Source organism: Rhineura floridana, chromosome 1 (assembly GCF_030035675.1).
Source record: "Rhineura floridana isolate rRhiFlo1 chromosome 1, rRhiFlo1.hap2, whole genome shotgun sequence".
Lineage (NCBI taxonomy): Eukaryota > Metazoa > Chordata > Lepidosauria > Squamata > Rhineuridae > Rhineura > Rhineura floridana.
In genome coordinates, this window is record NC_084480.1 from 129,507,393 (window position 1) to 129,528,127 (window position 20,735).

Here is a 20,735-nt window from a genome sequence, read left to right on the forward strand (position 1 = left end):
AAAATGTATGATGTGATATCATCACGTCGAGGGTTTCTCCACTCTTGCCAGCTGCAGTCAGTGGTGTGAAGAATCTTAAGGTGCAGCAGAATGGTAAAATTCTCATCACCACTTGGCAGGATGAGGAAATGACGAGCTTATCAAGTGGTGACATGCACAACTTACCATTTATAGTGTTACAGTTTATATTTGCAATCTCCTTGTACGCCTCTTAAACCAACAGCATTTAAAATGATAGAATAGATTGGACTCCATTTAGTTTCAAACCGACATGTTTTAATTGTTACAGCAACCAATGCCTGTCTATGCCTGTTTGTTCCAGAAATAAAAGTCAAGCCAAGTCAAATGTATTTGGCTTAGCCGTCCAAGTGACAAACAACCGTATGAATCTTGACAATATTTAATCCAAGGCAAAGGTTGCTGCTGATTGTACAATCTGTTTCTTTTAATTAGCAAGCAATTAATCTTTTTTGTGTGATTATTTTTGTAAATGTTACTAATATTCAGAGATTTTTAACAGCTGGAGAGGAAATTGGTTCTGCATATTCAGAGTTGTATAACAGTTATAAATCAGGTCCCAGAGCAGAATGCACACAGTGCAGCTACCTTGTGGAAGCCAAACAGGTTTAGGTTTGGACAGTGCCTGGATGAGAGACCACCTATGGACTTTATAGATGCTCTCTTGAATTCCAAGATGGAAGAAGACAGGATCTACTTGTGAGAATAAGACAAACATTGTGTAATGTCCTCAACTTTTGCAAAGCCTTAGAATATAAGGTAGAATATAAGGGATCTCCCAACAAGGACTGTATTTCTCAGCATAAGTTTGTTAATGACAGAAAAAAACCTAACGCTGGTACTTGAAAATTATGTAAACCGCAGCAGATCAAAAAACAAACTTGGTGTTGGCCAAAAGAGAGAAATTATGCTGCATATATATCCCTCAGCTTTTTAAAAAAAATTTGCAATAGCTACTTTACAACTGATAGAACAAAAGCAAATAATTCATGGAAAAGCCTTTAGAGTGAATAATTTTTCCAGCCTTCTGAAACCATGCAGTTTGATTCACTGAACTAGATTGGATCTGTTCCATTTAACAGACTTTCGGAAGCCTGTTTTCAGGAATGTTCAATAATATGATCCAACAGTTGAACAGCTATAAATGCACTCTTATTTCTGCTGGCAAAATACAGATTTCAAGTCTTTAAAAAATCCCTCAAGACATGTGTTTAAGAATACTTAGTATGGTTGGAAATGACTTATTCTGAAAGGATTCAAGGTTATCTGGTGTCTCCCATACCCCCTCCAAATCTCAGAACAGTTAAAGTCTTGAAGGTACAGTTCCAAATACAGTTACAATGGGGGGCAGTTTGCTGTCCAGGCTTTGTACTCGTTTGCTAATGGCTCAGTTTCCAACTTTGAGATCCTGAGGTGCCTTTTCCAATTTCCAGTACAAGAAAACAAAATCTCCGTTTATTGAGAGCCAATTGCCACTTTCACAGCAAATGCCACATTCAGTCCCTGGTGTGTTCTATGGCTTGTCAGGGGGCATGACTGGAATCATTTGAGAAAGAAAAATGGGACACTGGGGGAATTGAGCAGGGAATGGAATGACCTGCTTGAGTCCCTTGCAGCTTCCACGCTCATAGTGGAAGGCATGGCTGACTGACACAGGAGCATTCTTGCTGGCGGGGGGGAGGAGGAAATACTGCAGAATGTAGTTGCAGGTCCCACATGTAGCACTCTTTAGGAAGCCATCCCTTACCCAGTGAGACCCAGTAATGGGGAAAGCCACAGACTGTGTGTGTGTATCACTCATGAAAAGGGATTGAACTACAGCACAGAAATATTAATCTTAGCTTGCCTGCTATATCCATGGTGATGTTGCACTGTTCTCATGTTACTGTCATGATTAATCACTTTTCTGTGAGCATGAGCAAAAAAAAAATCCAACCCTGATAGTGTACCAAAAGAAATTGAATTAAGGATTCTAACTGTGGGATGGAACACAACACACACAAACACAGATCAATGCTCATACAGCTGGAATTCATATTCATATGCATACTGAATGTTGGAAAAGCTTGAGTCATCTTGTCAATGGCAGGCAGCTCACTTTCCTTCAGGCAAATAGACTGATGATGAATATGAGCTGAGGGAAGGAAATTTTTACAAAGGTGCAGATAGCTCAATTGGAATTTCCAAATATTTAGGATAGATATAAACTGAACTCTGTGACCTTTGTGTGAACTGACACAGAATGAGCAGCAAGGATATTTCCACTTAAGTATTATTCTCCTGTATTTTCTTTAATGTTTATTTATTTATTTGAGTTATGTTGAGCTGGAAAGGCAATGCAGAGACCACCAGAATAGTACTTACAAATTTTTGCTAGGCCCACATTGGTGGTAGGGTTAAAGATAGGCTAGGGAATACACACTTCCCTAGTCACCTGTGATGAGTAGGAAACACCTTCATGTAACCAAGTAGGAAAACTTTTGTAAACTAGAAAAGATATTATTTTTAAATTTCAGACTGCCTGTGTTTCACAAAGGATACTTTTCTATATGTGGGCAAGTGGGCTAGTAAAAATGCTGGTTGGCTAGTAACCTTTGTGGACTTGCTTACAATGGAGCTCTATGGAGTGCAATAGATAATTACAATTCCGAATGTTAGCAGTCTCTTATATCATTTACATCCGAATATGCAGCCATTCAGTTGGCATTCGGTTTCTCACTCCAATGTGCCAGACTGTACCTAGGAATCCAGATCCTGGGCATGTTTTATCCATATGGAAGAGATCTTCGGATTTCTGACATAAAATATTAGAGTTCACTTTCGTCAGAGATCATGAAAATTCTACAGTTGTGTCCTTTATTTCCCATGGGAGATGGAGCAGGACTTTCCACTTTTGCCTCAGTGCCTCGATCTATTAGAGAACATTGAGGTGGTTCCTGGTCCCCATCAAGACAGGCAAGCCCAGACTGCAGTCAAGGAATCCCTAAACGTAAGATCTCCTGGTTTCTGAAGCCAATGAATTCATGCCTAGGTGAGACATTGCCAGAGATGCCCTTAGCTGACAGCTCGGTGTCCATCTCTAACATCGCCCTACCCAATAACTGTCCAGTTGGATCCAAGTGGATTCTTTGACTTCAGAATTGCTTTCCTTTTCCTCATCCTCTTTGCCTTAGCAACAGTATCTCCCTTCAGAAATTAGCTTCTGCATGTACAACAAACATATAGAGAGGGGAGCAGGGCCATGTATGATGGCCTACCCCCAAGATTACTGTCCTTGCTGGCTCCACCCTCAGACCTTTATGTGTGGGGCAGAAGGTCTGAATGGGAAATCAATACATGTTCTGCTGAGTGCACATAGGCTTCTCCCTGTGATTGACAGCTGAACTTTATTGATTTATCTATTGAATTTGTACCCCACTCTTCAGTCAAAAAGGCTCCCAGAGTGGCTTACATACAATCAATTAAAATAAGATAGTCCCTCCCACAGGCTTACCATCTACAAAGACAGGATGCAAAAGGGGAAAGGGGCAGGAAAGGAAGATGAAAAAAGCAAACTCAGGTGCCAATTCTTAAATAAATTAAATGCATGTAGGTTCCTCCTTCAGTCCACCCAATGCTTGATGGGCTGGGTGTGGAGCTCACAGGGACAGCAATGTGGTGGCAGCATGTGTAGGGGCTAATTTTTGAAAGGGATTAATGACTTGCACATTTTTAAAAAATAACTAAATAACTACTTGTTTTCCCTGAATCTTAGCATAATTTGTCAATACACAGAAAGAAATCCTCACTTGTGTATGTTTCTCCCACCAGCAGACTCTACAAGGGTGATGCAGGCTACTGCAGCACATACCGAGGAGAGGTGTGTAGTGCTATGTTGGCAAAGGAAGCCTTTGTTTTCTTCAATGCCTCCTACGGAGACCCAGAGGAGACCCAAGAACTGCTTGTCCGCGTTGCATGGGCTGAGTTGAAAACAGTGAGTCCTTTTTGCCGTACAGCTGCTGAGTCACTGCTGTGTCACTACATCTTCCAGGATTGCAATCCCTCCAGGATCGGACCAGCTCCGAAACCTGTTTGCAGGTAATGCAAGCAAGCAAAGCAAACAAAACTGGGTCTTGTTCTGCCTCACACAATTTCACCATATCATGCAGAAAGGGGGGGGGGTCACGGGAGGGATTTTTTCAGGAAACGGTCATAGGGAAATACTAATAATTATGTCAAATTTTGGATATGGTTATGGTATTACATTACCCCTGTTACAGTAAGATACAATGATCCTGAACGTGACTTGCCAAAATATGGCATTAGTAGTTATAGTTTCTCTATAAGAAGGTGTTATAACTGTTGTTAACATAAAATCTGTATCTGTATATAAAAGGAGTACTTTTGGTTTGTCCATTGATACATGGAATTCTATGTGGTTTAAAGAAGTAGAGTCACTGCTTTAAAAATTAATACCCAGATCATCATCATCATTGTAGGATATTTCCTAAAGAACTTAAAATATGTACAAGGCCCTGTATATCATTTAAAAACCAACAAGGTCCCTAGTTACTATAACCTGAAAAGAGACAAGAGAAAAAGAATAGGAAATAGAGAGGGGAAATCCATGGTTTGAAGTCAGCTTGTTTCAAACCATAGTTAAGATTAGCCACAATTTATTGAGTTTGGACAAAATGATAAGCTGCAGTCAAACATAAACGGAACCAAAAGCTTCCAGTTTCTTCCTTGTGGCTGCATGGAAGGAGGGGAGAGGAGGAGAGGTATATTCCTGTTACAATAAGCCATGTTTTATGATATCTGATGGTAAAAACAAAAACGACTAAAAGTGAAAAATGTAAGACCCATTAGAAGTTCCACATGGGAGTAGTATCAGTCCGTGCAAAATCAGCGAGTGGAGGAAGATTTAGAACATGGTGGAAGACCCTGCCCCTGACTTCCAAGCATGGATTGGTTCTGGGCACACTGGGCTGAGATGTGTACAGTGTTGTGCACGTAGGCTCTCTAAATCACAGGTACAAAGCTGATGGATGCATGAAGGTCATGGAAGGGGCCTACCGCTGTGATCCTCATCCCGCTCTCAACATGTTGATTCTATCTACATCCAGAACATCTGGATTTGAGTACAGAAAATATAAAATGAGTAAACAAAGATAGGGTTCAAACAGTTTCATACCTAAATAGCAGCATTTAATTAATTGTTTGAGATCATTAATTGGTTGTTGGTGTGTTGGCCACTATTTATAAATCTTGCTAAAATCGTTGAGCCAAATTAGACATACCCTTATGAACATGAGCTTAAGCTTTAATCATTTCTACTAGTACCATCTATTATTTAATATGAATTGTAGACAGTTGTGCTAGTCATTCTTGAGTGTTAGGCAAGGCAAGGCTCAGTGTCTGTTTCTTTCCCAACACCCACCTTCCTAAACTGGAATACTGCGTCCTAAGCTAATTTGGTGATCAGGCCCAATGGAACTGCATTGGCATCAATTACGTTAGTCTATTATTGCAAATTTAATATCCATTTCATTATTGTATTTACTATTGCATTGATCCAAAGTGTTTTTTTAGGTGCACCCAAAGGTTTGCACATTCTCAGAGACATTTTTGACTCCTGTGAATGGCAGATCTCCCTACGCACTTGGAACCAATGATAGAGTGCCTTGGATCCCAGCCAGTGAACCCTTTCATCTTATGTGTGTGTGACTCATAGGTCATTCTTAAAGCATTAAGCCTTCCCAAATCCATTCTAAAGCAGGGCTTTCTCCCTAGTGGCCAGTCAGCCACTGTGACCATCACCTGTTAGTACAAGCTTTGTGTTTTGTTTATAAGAGCATATATCTTGTCATTTGTAGATGTGACCTCCAGTTGCAAACAAACAAAAAATAGGTCTGTACAGTTCATACTTTCCAACTGACTCTGATCTCCCTGAATAGGGTGGGCAACGAGGAATTTCATGTTTTGTTAGGAAAGCAATGAAACCAGCCAGTACTCCTTGTTACTGATGGAATACAGCAGATATTCTTTTGTAATTGTTAGTCTATGGCTGGTACATAATGTTGCGCGCCACCTCGAATGGTGTGAGATGTCCAGGGTTTCCTGCTCTTACCCTTGGAATGAAGGTCAGCGGAGACTATGGTGTCTTGTAAGATACGTGGTTTTTATTAACACACATTCCAAACTAAGCTTCAGATGGAGGGGTTTACAGCATTAACAGTACATCAGATCTTGCTCCCCATTGCCCATAGCTTTGGAGGTCCAAACAGCAAACAAACCTCTCTATCTCCCTCAGTCCCAACTTCTCCAGACTAGACTAAAAAGACAAGCCTCTCCTTGGCTCCAGCATGGGGGGAGGAGGGCTACTCACCTGAAAGAATTCCGAAAGCTCCCTTTGGATATGCAGATTGACCATTCAATAAGTCCATTAACTCACAGGCTCCATTAACAAAAGAAACTAGCCTGACCAGTAGAGCAGGTTTCTTGCTTGCATATCCCAACTTCAGATACGAGATTATAGGCTTGAAGGGGACACAAACAAATCATCTATCTCAATCCCATAACAATAGCTATTAACTAGTAGATAGCTAATTGCCAACATGTAGTGAAGACGTAGAAGCAATTCTCTTTTATTAACCTCCTAACTGCTATTTATTTATTTTATTTTATTTATTACATTTATATACCGCCCCATAGCCAAAGCTCTCTGAGCAGTATACAAAAATTAAAAACATTGAACATTAAAAACTAATATACAATTTTAAAAACCATACAAAGTTTAAAACCATGAAGCACAGATAAACAAGGTAAAAGACCTGGGGTCAAAGCTCAGCACATGCTGTTAGAATGCCTGGGAGAAAAGGAAAGTCTTGACCTGGCGCCAAAAATATAACAATGTTGGCGCCAGGCGAACTTCATTGGGGAGATCATTCCATAATTTGGGGGCCACCACTGAAAAGGTCCTCTCCCTTGTTGCCATCTTGTTTGCTATAAATGGCCTATCAACCTGCTTTCCACTTCAAGGTTATAATTCCAGTGTCAAAAACCTACTAAAATCCAAGGAATAGTATTTTTTCCCCCATATGATTCATCAATGCACTTGGGGGAGACCATTATTTATTTATTTATTTACTACATGTGCATACTGTTCTCTGCCAAAGCACTCAAGACAGTTTACATGTTATAGTAATGCCTTGCAGTCTAAGATCTGTGATGCAAAAAGGGGAAGGGGAAGAGTGGGGAGGGAAGAGCAAGATGAGCAGGTTGATATATTGATCAGGTGGAATGACTACTCATGAAGGCCTGGTTTGCATGTCAATTAAACCATAGTTAATGTTTGACTGTGGCTTTATGCAAATGAGCAGGGTGCTACTGGTGCATGCTGCTCAAAAGTCCCTGCTCCATTCTTCCCCTACTCCTGCCATGCTGAGAGCAACAAACAAGCTTTGGCTTGTTGCATCACCCAAATCTCCGCTTGCAACTTGTTTCTCTCTAAACAAGCCATGAGCAGTAGCCAAGGTTTGTTTTTGGCTTAATGCTTGTGGTTTGTTGGGAAAAACCAGGGCCGGTGCTGGCATGTTCGGTGCCCCCCTGCAAATTATAAACCAGTGCCCTTACCTTTTATAATTTTTTCTGTTCATTTTTCAATTGAAACTATGCCAACTGCTGAGTTTCCAAGCTGCTGGGAGTGCATGTGAATTTATTGGTTTTATCAATTTATTCTAATGCATTTATAGCCTGACTTCTAAAAAAGATTTTTTTTTCTAACAGGAGTCCCCCCAGCACTTCACAACTACCAAGTCTGCACCCCTATAATATTTTTCTCTCTCAAACAGGCACACACACAGAGATGAGATGCCAGCTTTTGGGCTCTAACAGGCAAAAATCTAGCAGACAAAGATTATCCTAACAAGGAGAGAAAGACAGGAAGAGCATTTCCATAGTTGTGTTCTGTCTATTTCAGCTGGCTAATTTAGAAGTCAGAAGAGCATGGCCCAGCCAGGGAAGTTGGTAACCCAAAGCAGCTGTGCGGGGCTCACCCCATTCCAGCCAGTGGGAATAGAGTGACAGATTCATGGGGGAGGTTTCTGGCACCACCATTGCGGTGACAGGCAAGACTACAGAACGTGGGCACCAGATTGGTGGGAGGGCTCCTGTCAGAAATCCAACAGAAGCAGGCTTCCCCATCTCTGCATGGCCAGACAGGGTAAAGCCGCACCTCCTGAATGTCTACCTGACAGCCCCACACTGAGCTATAGCCACCCTTCCCACTTTAATCCCACCTCAATATAGTTACCACCCTTCAGTACTGAGGCGGGGGCCCTCTGTCCATGCTCAGCAACACCCTCGTAGTCATGCTGCGCAGAAGCCAGGATTTCTCCAACTGAGAGGCAAAAATCTCCCACCTCTCTCAGAGAAACCTTCCCAAGAGGCAGAGAGAGAGAGACAAAGTGCAGCTGACTTGGGGTGGGGGGGCTGTTGTTTTCTCCTGGAGCACACAACCCTGAGCACAACAAACTACCATGGAGCTGCCTGTCACTCTTACTCTGAAGTAGTTTCCCCGAGGTAAAGTGCCCCGGGGTTTCCTCCCGGATAGAGAGCCAGGAGCACGCAGTCTTCTTGCCTGCTCGAGAAGCCGGCACTCTCCCCCTGGCCTATGGTGCGTTCCTTCCTGCCTGTTCACTGACAGTGCTCGCGGGAGGAGAAGAGCCGGCTGCGGTGGAGGGAGGGCCGGGGCAGCCTTTCTGATAGCCCCCTCGAGGCGCGCGAGCACAAGAGGCAGACGGCGCCAAGGAGCCAGCGGTGCGGCAGCTGCCAGCATTCTTCGAGCGCTTGTTCAAAGGCAGGGGCTCAGCAGGTGAAGGGAGCTGCCCCACAGGGGCGTCCTTTGGGTGCCATGGGAGAGCCGGGCGGCCTGCTCCAGTGGAGCCCTCCCAGTCCCGTTGGGGAAGGAGGCAGCCTTCGGGGCAGCTTGGCCACCGCTCGTAGGCACGCTCCCTTTTGGAGAAGTTTCTCTCGTGCGCTGTGCACATCGGGCAAAGGAAGTTGGAGCGGCCAGGAGCCGGAGCGTTGTGCCCTCCTGCCATGCTTACCTTGCTTACCATGTTACACCAGCCCTGGGAAAAACAAACCACAAGTCTGGTTCAGACAACATGACAAGTCAAGGCTTGTAATCTGTTGCTCCCAATTCAGCACAACCAAGAGTGGGGGAGGAAGAAAAAGAGGACTTTTGAGCAGTGTGCCTGAGCACACTGCTTGTTTGTTTTAAACCATAGTTAAACATGGATTTTAATGTGACATGCAAATACAGCGGGAGAGAAGGGGCCAAATAGTCTCAGCCAAAGTGATGAAGTGAGACACACTGTCTCACCTCTCCCTCTGCTTTAGCTGGACACATTCTAAGGGAATGACTAAATGGACACTCTGAGCTTTGTTTTTTTTAATGCCAAACCAGAATTTCAGTAGAAGCTCCTGTCATCAGTAGAAGGTCCAGAGTGGCACAGGACAATCCTTCGGGAGGAAGGGCAGGATATAAATATAATAAATAATAATAAAAGAACAATTCTTTGTCGTTGTCATGCCTTATGCAGAGAGTGAAACCGATCAGCACTGGCCCCAAAATTGGTATGAGGTTTGTGGGGTTTGTGTATGTTTGAAGAAGAAAATCCCATATGATTGTATTTATGAAAAACATCTTAAGCTTGCATGGGACATCTTTCTAAGAGAAAGAAGGAAGTTTTCAAATTATACACCTACTGTCTGATCCACACAGATGATACGGCACTGCCAAGTGCTCCTGGTAGCATTTCAGAGACACCCTGAGCACATGAATGCATCACATGTCACATGATGGAACTAAGTCCCATTGAAATCCAGGATAAAAGAGCAGGAAAATATCAGTGCATGGACCAAATTCTCAGCTAGTATTAAAAAGCATCTGAATTAATGTAACAATGCTGATTACACCGCATCATGACCTTCTTGTGAGCTGTTTGCAGCCCATAGCTATAGCAGTATTGTCATCACACCATTGACTGTGCATTCTACTGTTGTTTGTAAAACAATGTAGAGAGCATTGCCTTGCTGTAAAGGATCTCTACTGCTTTAAGGAATGGCTTTCCATGGAAGAAAATGCCCATAAAGGGATCTACAAACCTGGGCTGATGTTACTTACCCTGCCTGAGTGCAACAGACTTCCCAGCATACACCAGGACCACAAGGCCTGTACGAGGATTCCACAGTTTGGTAAGTGGTTCAATAAGTGATCTATTGTCTCAACCAATGATTATGTGATAACCAGGGATGGAAGGATCTGTCAATTTTGGTTCTCCCAGTTTGTCATTTTTCCAGTCTTAAATTCAGTTCACACTTCTGCAGCTATTTGCAAATTTCTACTAAAAACCACATTTTTTAAATACAGTTTTGATTAATGTACCTATTTTTGCAAGCAATTTATCAAATATAATGCATTTTTAAAAATGTAATTTTCACCAATAAATTCATTTTATGCACATTTTCCCCTAATGTATGCATTTTTGTTGAACTGCATCGCAAAATTAGGATAAGTGTGAATTTCAAAGGATAGCTGTGTTTTGGTTCTCATGTTGTTTCAGAAATTGCACATTTCATAGATTCAGCTTTAAATGCGAACTGAATTTATTCCCCATTCCTAGTGATAAAATGAGCTATGCTAAAGGTGAAAGCTGTGAACCCTGCAAAGTTGCCAGCTTAGCTGTCAACCTGGAGATCTTGCCTAGCCTTTCTTCCCTGTTTTCTGTGACCAGCAGAACTCTAATTTCGCCCCACAGCAGACAGTATCTCAATGTATTTAAAAGTACAAGCACCTCTTCTAGCCAAGGAGGTGGTCAAACTAGCTGTGTTTCACCTCCTCTGAAATGCCCCACATCTCAGCATGTATGTGAATGTGTTTGATTTGAATCAGAATTGTATGAGGCACCTTTAATCCTGTGCTCTGGGGCGTTCAATAACAGCTTGACACACAGAAATCAAAACTTTTAATGACATAGAGGTAAGCATAATCACTTTTTGAAGTTTGTACATCCAGCTGCAGTTGAAGCACAGCTATAGTGACTGGCTGAAAAGTTGGCAACCCTACAATCAGAGCATATTGAAAAACAAGCCACTGAACAGCTGCATTTCAAAATCATTCCAATATACATTGATTATATTGTTGTATCTTTCTCCTTCCTCAGATCTTAAAAAGGAAGATATAACAAGTAAGTGATTCTCTTCAGAATCTGCACTTTATTAGAAGTGTGGCTTCTAAATGTTGTTTTTTACTTCTTGGATTTTGTGTGGAAACAATAAATCTGTATTAAATGGGAAAATAACCATTGCTGAGGGTGTCATAGGGACACTGCACAAAGCATGTATGTATGAGCAGCACCGAGCCCGCTATATGCTGTCATATGGAAGCATCCAATGTTGCACTGATATAATTAGAACTATTATATAGACTGGTGTTGTGTTATATTATGGTGTGGTTCTAAATATGCTTTCATGCTAGCCATCATATATCTGTTATATTTTTGAATGTGATTGAAGGTTTAAAGCAATTAAATTCCCAGCAATTGGTGTAATGCATTCTAAGATTTCCAGCCTGGTTGTTGTCCAGTGGAAGGGCATTGAGAAGGAGGTATGGTCTTCAACAGGCTTAAAAGAGTTGCTGAAACAGCTCCACAAGCAGTCTTGGAAGCAGGGGTGTAGTCATTCAGGCACTCAGGGGGTCAAAGACCCCTTACCTTTTTGGGAGCAGGGTCCCAGCAGTGTCCCTATGTCTCCAGCATCCTGCGGACCAAGCAGCATGAAAGGGGAGCATGTTAGCCTCTGAGAAGAGTCTTCTGGAAGCTATCATAGTATTATTTTTGCTGAATCTCAAAAAGGCATACCCTCATCGTCCATTCATTGCTCAACAGAACTGCAGACACAGTAAGAGACTGAAAGCTCATTATACTGTATAATCTTAGAAGGCTGTATAATAGAAGGTGACATTGCTGTGAGGGGTCGTGGTGTGACTATCATGAAGGGGCCTTGCACTTCTGAATTTACCACTGCACTACTGCTTAGAAGGGTGGTTAGGCTGAGATCCTAACTTGCCAAAAGCCAGCCAATTGCTGTCACAGTGTAGTGGGGCTCCCCGTTTGACTCCTGAAGGAAAAGCTCTTTAACCTTTCAGTATTGCATGAGTAAATATGATTTATTCAGCCCAACGGAACGTGTTACTTCACTTTACCATTCTGTTTTTCTTTGTTTCTCTTCAGCAACTTGTTACAAAGGCAATGGGTTAGCATATGAAGGCCCTGTCAATGTCACAGCCTCTGGCATTCCTTGTCAGAAGTGGAATGAACAGGTGAGAAGTAGGGATGGGGGAGAAATTTGTGTCAGTTTGCATTTAAAGGGAGATCTATCAAAATCGGCACTTTCCAAAACAGCACGAGAACTGAAACCCAGCCATCCTTCAAAATGTGCACTTCTCTGACTTTTTCAGTGCAGTTCTCCAACTAACCAGTGTTTACAAAAATGCACATAGGGAAAAGTGTGCATAAAGATGAATGTATTAGTGAAAATAACATACAAAAATGTGTTGCATTAAGAAAAAGCACTTGCAAGAATGTGTACTGCATATAAAAATGTGTTTATTAGGAGAAAGTCACACTGAAATGCTGAAGAATTTTCCTCAGGATTTAAAAAAATCATAAATTACATTAGAAATATGGAGGACTGAATTTAAGATTGGAAAACTAAGGAACTAGGAGAACTGACAGATCCTATCATCCCTAGAGAAGGTACATTTCAATCTGGAGGAGGGTTTTTATGTAAAGCAGACTTGAAGTATATACACACCTGGGAGCCATTGGTAAGAATCCCATCCAGGCAAATAGGAAGTGAAGCTTTTGGAAATGGAAAGGGTGTTTTTGTTGTTGTTGTTTATTTCAAGTTTCTTTCAAGGTGAAGAAAATTAAAACCTCAGAAGCTTCATCTTTGAAGCTGCTCAATCTCAGATGAACTGGAAAAGCTGAACTATGTTGACTGGCAAAATGATGGACATGAAACCGGAGGGCACTTTGAGGAGGAGATGGTGGGTAGTGGGCTAAGATCCCATTACCTACCCATCTCCAGTAATTTTTATTTATTGCAAGATACTAGCATAACTTAACTCACTCTGAAGAACAATTCATTTTTATTATTTCTTGTCACCAGGTTCCCCATTCACATAGGAAAACTCCTCTGGTTTTTCCAGAGCTGTCCAATGCAGAAAACTATTGCCGTAATCCAGGAGGTGAAAATGCACAACCCTGGTGTTACACAATGGACTCATCTGTAAAATGGGAATACTGCAATGTGCCTCATTGTGGAGATGGTAAGAGACCATAACGTACAGTTTGTAGCCTAAGACACCATTGTCCCATAAAATTGTTGAATGGGATCTAGTCCAATTAGTCCAGAAAGCTGTAGATTCACTACTGCAGAACTTTTAATATTGCACAATAAATTGTACTCAAAGGTGTTACAGGCATGACATAGATCTGTGTTCCATTGGGCCATTGATAGCTTTGAGCCAGTCTACTAGATACCAGTATTCATATGTACTAATCAATCTTTCCTTCTATTTCTGAGGTTGAGGCTGTCAGCGCTCTTACTTATGTAGCCAAAGTGGCACCACACACACACACACACACACATATGGGAGGTATTTGAAGACTTGGGGGAACCCAAGATTTGAGAAGTACAACAAATCTGTGTGGGGAGGGGGGACCCTAAGTGGGGGGGATCCCCAAAACAGTCCAGTGAGGATTAAGTGTGCTCAGTGGCCAGGGAATGCCGACTGACTGTTGAGAAGGTGGGCCAAAGGAAAACTAGGGGGGGGCTGGGGGAATGGGGTGGCTAAGATCCTGAACAGTTGCATTCCACACTGCAGCATTTCAGTTTACCAAAAACACTACAATGGACCAAGTGCTCTAGATTTAGCAGGCTGTTGGTGTTTAACAGACTTTTAAAAAAATATATATTATCACACAATCTTAATTACTTATTTATTACCTACCAGCCTACCTTCCAGCTCAGGGCACTTTACATGATCACCCTTTTTAATCTTCATAACATCCTGTTAGAAGCAGAAACAGAGAAAGATCAAAGATCATCTCATGAGCTACAAGGGCAAGGGTGCAACTACACATCACCTTGACAAATGTATGTTCTGAAAGCCATGAGATGACACGTATACAAGGGTGGAGGAAGGGCATTTGTAGAGGGGAACTGACTAGTGGGAGAAGAGAGGGGTTTGTCACTTCTCCTGTGCCTGCTGATTCTTCCTGCAACTACTCCCCTGGTTGTTTTCAGCCAGGATTATTTCTACACTACTTCAAGGTCAGAGCTTGGAAAAGTTACTTTTTTGAACTACAACTCCCATCAGCCCCAGCCAGCATGGCCACTGGATTGGGCTGATGGGAGTTGTAGTTCAAAAAAGTAACTTTTCCAAGCTCTGTTCAAGGTTCAGATCCTGGTTGGGGCAGAGGAACACAACTAGAAAAGGCCTGGGGGAATATGCATGGGAGAATTGATGGACAGTGGAGGACTAAACACTTCATTTGCACTAGGGATGGCATCTGCTTGTTGGGAGTCAGTTTGGTACCACATTCCGTTGAACTGTTAGGTGGTTCCATTCCATGTTTGTTGTTTTCTGCTTTGATTGGTTTGATTTTTTCCCCAGAGGAAAATAATGTTATTGTTAATGTTAATAATAAATATGGTGGTGGTAGAAACAGTGGTGGGGAAAGTGGCTGCAAGGAAAAGAAGGGCAAAGGAAAAGGGTTTGTGAGTGTGAGATTGCAAATAAAATGATTGGGCATGTAGGGAAGAAAAGAGAATATTTAAAGGGTGATTTCTAATGTAACTGGGGCATCCTGGGCATGAAGTACCAAGAGGGCGGAAGGACATTTCAAGAGGGTCAATAGATTTACGTGGAAGTGTTGGGGGCAGGTAAGATTCAACCTAGGCTATGTTTTGGAATGCAAGTTCTTTTCATGTAATGTTGCATTTTAAATAAAAACCTGTGAAGTAAAAAATGCAAAAATGCAAAAGTATAATACATTAAATGGATAGTAAGAGAATTCACAGCTGGAGAGACTTCCGTAATGGTTAATCCTGCAGAGATTAAAAGGCAAGCCTAAAAATTCTTAATAAGGCCACTGAGTCAGGTAAATAGACAAGGTAGCAGCCCCTCTCATCCCCCTCGCCTCCCTGTCATTCAGTAACCAAGTCAAAACTCTCTAAGGCTTAACTTTTAATTGTTGTGCTGCACCTGCAAGACAACTAGAGAACTCAGGAAATTGTTTCTAGCTCCAGCAGAGGCTCAGCTTTGGGGAAAGGGAGGGGATGCCACCTTGTATGTTAAACTGGCTCAGTGGCCATGCTAAGATTTTCTAGGCTTGCCTTTTAATCTCTGTGGTAATTACCTTTAAATGCTGTTTTTCTAGACAGGTTGGGATTTTTTTTCTAGCAGAGGCTTGGCTTGGTTTGATGGAAAGATGGACGGACTATCTACCTCTGTTGTGTTTTTAGAACTGCACTGACTGCTTAAAGGAGAAAGAGAGAGAGCGAGAGCAGGAAAGGAGGAAGCAGAGAGCATCTACAAAACAGACACCACCAGCCATCCTCTCCATCTGGATGGGGAGTCTGTGCAAAGGAAAGAGGCAGTCTAATTAGTTTCACCTTAGTAAAGCAAAGATGCAGGCTGGTCAGTTTCAGGAGTAGCAAAAGAACACAGGACATACAGTGCACGCACACCACCATCACCACCACACATGGATCTGGCTGAAGGGAGAGAAGCTGATCTCCCCTCCCTCTGGTTCCTTGATTTTGCAACTCCCCTTCCCTTCAGTCCCCTTTTCAAGACTATTGATAGAAAGGAGGCAAAGGTTGGAGGGATTGGGTGTGCAAGCACTGGGCAGAGAAAGTCACTCTCTGGCTTCCCCTCACCACGTATAGTTCCATTTGGAGCAGGGATCAAAGCCTAAAGGTTCTTCCAGGTGACCTGTTCATGGAGCATTCGTCCTGATTTCCTTGCACAAAGCTTAGGTGGAGGTTAGACAATGTCGGGTCTTTGCTGAACATTAGTTTAGATTTTTTGCAGGTCACTTATATGACAATGAGCTCTCATCCTGATTTCCTTCCATGATGTTTATATGTCTTCCCCTTAATCATTCATCCATCCCCTACTTTCCCCATTACTTTCCTAACCGCAAAAAAACCCTTTACCCACCCACCCCAAGTGGATTTGTTATGCTAGAGTGAGAGAGCACTTTCATCCACTTCAATTGTGTAAACCTAGATTTCTGGTGTGCACTCAAATCCCTCCTGCAAAACAGTGACCGTCTAGAGGTACCCTGAGAATCCCCAGCATTCTGTCTGCTCAAGTTGCTCTCACTGTGATACCCCAGTACCGTCCATGGCTGTGTATGAACGTCACAGTCACTCTCAAATTCCTGTTGCCACTATTTGTTTCTATTTCAGCACCATTGTCTCAAGAAACAACCAAGCTGAGTGCAGCCCCTCCACGTTTTCCTTCCTCCTCCTCTTTCTCTGCGACATCCTCCATGACAGTCATTGTCTCCATCATCTCCAGCTTTGCCATGCTTATCATCCTCATTATCCTTGCTCTCATTTGTTGCCGGAGACGCAAGCAGTGGAAAAACAAAACAAGGTAAGATCTGGGCTTTCTTGGATATCATCCCCTTTTAGTAAAACTCATGTAGAGCTTCTTACAATTAATTTCAGCTTTGCATTGGTATTTAAATTTGAAAATGCAATGCTTGCATATTTTTATACAAAGAAGGGATATTTATAAGGGATATTTTTCCATCACAAATAAAAATAATTAGAAGCATTAAGTTATAGTGACGAGTTTGGCTCATTAACAACATGGGCATTTGTTCAATAGCAGCACAATCCTAAGCATGTTTACTCAGAAGTAAGCCTCACTCAGCCCAATGTGTCTTACACTATAGCAGGGGTGAAGAAGCCCTTTCAGTCCAAGGGCCACATTCTGGCGGCTGCATGCCAGTGGTGGGTTGGGCAAAGGCTGTGACTCTTCTCTTTGTACAAGGAGAATACAGTCCAGCCATGCAAAAGTTAGAGATACATCTCTTCATGCAGGAAGTAAAAGGCATTTTTACAATTCAAGGACACATTCCAGCCTGACAATGGAACTGGAGGAGATGTGGAGCAGGATCAGTGAGGGGTGTGGCCTGGGGAGGAGGTGTGGCCTAATGAGAGTGCTAAGGGCCAGATAGAGAGGCCTGGAGGGCCACATTTGACACCTGGCTCTGAGGTTCCCCACTAGGGTATGTGTGCTTAGGATTGCAACCTAAATGTTTAGTTCACACTGAATAATACAAGAGTTTCTGGGTTACGTAGAGCACTATTTCAGTTGTGAATGAAAATTTGAGGTGTCATTACAAATCATTGTTATCATGCCGATTATTACCACTATCACCAAATGGGTGATTGCACTTTCCAGTTGTGTTGGGTACCTCTTGTCCGTTATGAGTTAAGATTTGGGATGCTTGAAAATTTTGTTTTTGGCACTTTCTAGGGTAATGCACAAATTAGAACACAGTTATGATTCTGTCTTTGCACTTCTCTGAATTCTGTGGTAGAGTTCTCAGTTCAAAAAATGTGTGGAGATGTATATTGTAGGATAAAATGTGTACAAAAATGCATATTTTAGGACAAAATCCATCAAAACGTGTGTTTTGTGCAGTTTTCTCAGATTGATGCAGAAACAGGATGGAATGAATCTATGAATCAACACATGTGAGACTGATATGGACCAGAAAGAGACTGAGCTATCTATCCCTAGCTGAGGTTGGGTCACAACAATTGCTCAACACTTCAACATATTAAAACCTGGCTTATGTCATAGGCTAACATAATACACAATTTTGTCTTTGATCTTGGAATTATGTAGAAGTCTCTCCCCATTTTGGTTATCACCTGTCTAGCACATATACTGGAGCATATAGGCAACTTGCCTTCATATATCAACTTCTCCGGTAACTGCTTTCTAAGTCTGTTCACGAACAGGTCTCTTAAATGTGGTAAACACAGGTTTTATTGAGATAAGAATTAGCACGAGCTGTTAGCTAAGCATAACTAAGCAGCGTAGTTAAGGGGTTGGTCCAGCCCTAATGTTAGACAGAGTGATAAAGACGTTTCAGGGATGCAGAGATTCTCAGCAAGATTTAAAGGCCTGCTATTAGATATGGTCAAGATTATATTACAATAGAGTAATGTATTTTAAGAGCATTTGTTGTAGTTACCTTTTTATAACTTCATAATAACTATAGTAATGTTATCAACACAAGGTCACATAATGTAGATGCCCTTTTCTAAAGCAAAGAAAATGTATCTGGCACATTTATTCTCTATATAGGCCAGTTTAATTGTTTGTAACTGTAGTCACTCAGTATGGAGAACCAGGAATTCAGATGTTTCTGAGCAATAATCAAAGGGAAAGTCATGGCACCTCTCCCTTCATAAATTGTACCCCCATCAACTTCTGGAATATAAATAGCTTCATACAGATACCCCATCCATTATATATTTCTCACATGCTAATTATTTCAGTGTATTTGTTCGCCCTTTCTGCGGACTGGCTCCTACAGCCCTTGGTTTTGAAAAGTTGCCTGTTGGCATTTGATCTGTCAAACAGTGTCTTCTGTTTTAATTACTATTGTTTCAACTGGATTGTTTTATTGCATATTTTAATTTTGGATGCATTTAATTATTGATGTTTATTCCATACTGCTTGTATAATTGATTTTTTTCTACTTGTAAACTGCTTAATATTAATATTAACAACACTATGCTTGCTCTAATCAAGCAACAAATCCTTTCTCCACCATTCCAGGGAGTCAGCACCACCAGCCCTGACGACACTTCCTTCTGAGCTCCTATTGGACAGATTGCACCCAAATCCCATGTACCAACGCATGCCTCTACTCTTGAACCCAAAGTTATTCAGTCTGGAGTATCCACGAAACAATATTGAATATGTGAGAGATATTGGAGAAGGAGCTTTTGGACGTGTCTTCCAAGCAAGGTAAATGACCAACTACCTGATCAACGACTGTCATCTCTGGTTGTGTTTAAATGAATCCCAGAGTTAGAAAAACAAAACAAAAAATGTGCATTTATTTCATTGAATTAACTAAGCAAGGCATGCTAAACTTGTTTTGAGTGGAATAACTATGTGATTTGGAGGAAGCAGTGGAATGTACAGGGCCGGTTCTAAAGGGCAGCCAGGTGGGGCACTGGCCCGTGGGCCCCTGGAGCTACAGAGGCCCCTCCACTCCCCTTCTGTGATCTGCGGAAGCAGACGCAGCTCACTGGACAGGAGCTTCCAGGCCACCTGCCATCCCCCTGGTTCACCTACCTTTCTCTCCTCTGTTTTTAGTGGTTTGCCATCAATCAAGATGGCGGCCGAGGTTTCCCTAAGGGGCTGAAGCCTCTGCCGCCATCATGGTTGATAGCAAGTATGCGTGCTACATGCGTGCTACAACCTCGGCCGCCATCTTGATTGATGGCAAACCTGTGCACGCAGCTGCAAAAAACAGCAGAGAGAAAGGTAGGTGAAGCGGGGGATGGTGGGCGGCTTGGAAGCTCCTGTCCGGTGAGCTGCAGCTGCTTCCGTGGATCGCGGAAGGGGAGTGGAGGGGCCCAGGGCAGGCTGGGGCTGGCCCTGGGTATGTAAGTATTTACTAAGTGTATTAAAAGTACAAGTGCAGAGAGGAAATGGAAGGCAATCATCTTAGGACTGAAACAAATGTTGACTAAAGTGTACCAAGATGTTACTCATCATTGAATCAGTATGTGATCTAGAGAGGATCTGATGCTGCTGCATTACTAAAACTAGCAGGTGTAGATCTTATCAGTTGCTTGAATAGAAGACCCTTGAGTGCTCCCTGTATGCAGGAGGGGCCTAGGTCAATGGTAAAGCCCATGTCTTGGGCAGATGCAGATGATCCCAGGTTCAATCCCTGGCATCTCAAGCTAAAAAAGACCAGGTCGCAAGTGATGGGAAAGATCTCTGCCTATGACCCTAGTGAGCTGCCACCAGTCATTATAGACAGTACTGTGCCAGAAGGACAAATGGTCTGACCTGGTAAAAGGCAACTTCCTCTATTACTGCAAGAGCAAGATATAAGTACACTAGAGGTACACCTTGACTGTACCCTCAAGTGGCCACAGTAGCACAGAAGACCTACTTTCCCCTATAGCTAGTTTGCCAGCTACAGCTATTCCTGGACAAAGACAGCCTGGCCACAGTAATTCGTGTCTAACCTCCCAGTTAGACTGTTGTAGTACACTTTATGTGGGGCTGCCCTGGAGGATGGTTTGGAGATTGCAGCTTATGCAAAATGCAGCTGTGAGTGTACTGACTAGCGAAGATGTGTGACGCCATAGATTCCAGTATTTTTGCATTCGTGTACAGCACCATCATTAAAAAGTGCATTTCTCTTCAGCTGTAATTTATACATTTTCCATGGTGATAAAGGCTGCCGAGTTGCTTCATTTAAGTAGCAATCTTTTGCACACTTAGAGTAAATCCCACTGAACACAATGGGACCTCCGAGAACAGAAATACATGCATAGGATTATGCCATTCAAAAAGTCGCTCTCCTGTTTAATTATGAGCT

General features: G+C 42.3%; 1 protein-coding gene across 1 annotated transcript in view; it reads left to right on the top strand.

Moving 5' to 3' along the window:
- Window positions 1-20,735, top strand: part of MUSK (muscle associated receptor tyrosine kinase) — a 68,577-nt gene that overhangs the window by 36,880 nt on the left and 10,962 nt on the right. Inside the window, exons 9-15 of the mRNA XM_061631899.1 lie at window positions 3,829-4,095; window positions 10,085-10,260; window positions 11,229-11,252; window positions 12,297-12,385; window positions 13,237-13,396; window positions 16,549-16,738; window positions 18,947-19,138. Coding sequence (XP_061487883.1) covers window positions 3,829-4,095; window positions 10,085-10,260; window positions 11,229-11,252; window positions 12,297-12,385; window positions 13,237-13,396; window positions 16,549-16,738; window positions 18,947-19,138 — 1,098 coding nt within the window. The remainder of the gene's footprint in view (window positions 1-3,828; window positions 4,096-10,084; window positions 10,261-11,228; window positions 11,253-12,296; window positions 12,386-13,236; window positions 13,397-16,548; window positions 16,739-18,946; window positions 19,139-20,735) is intronic.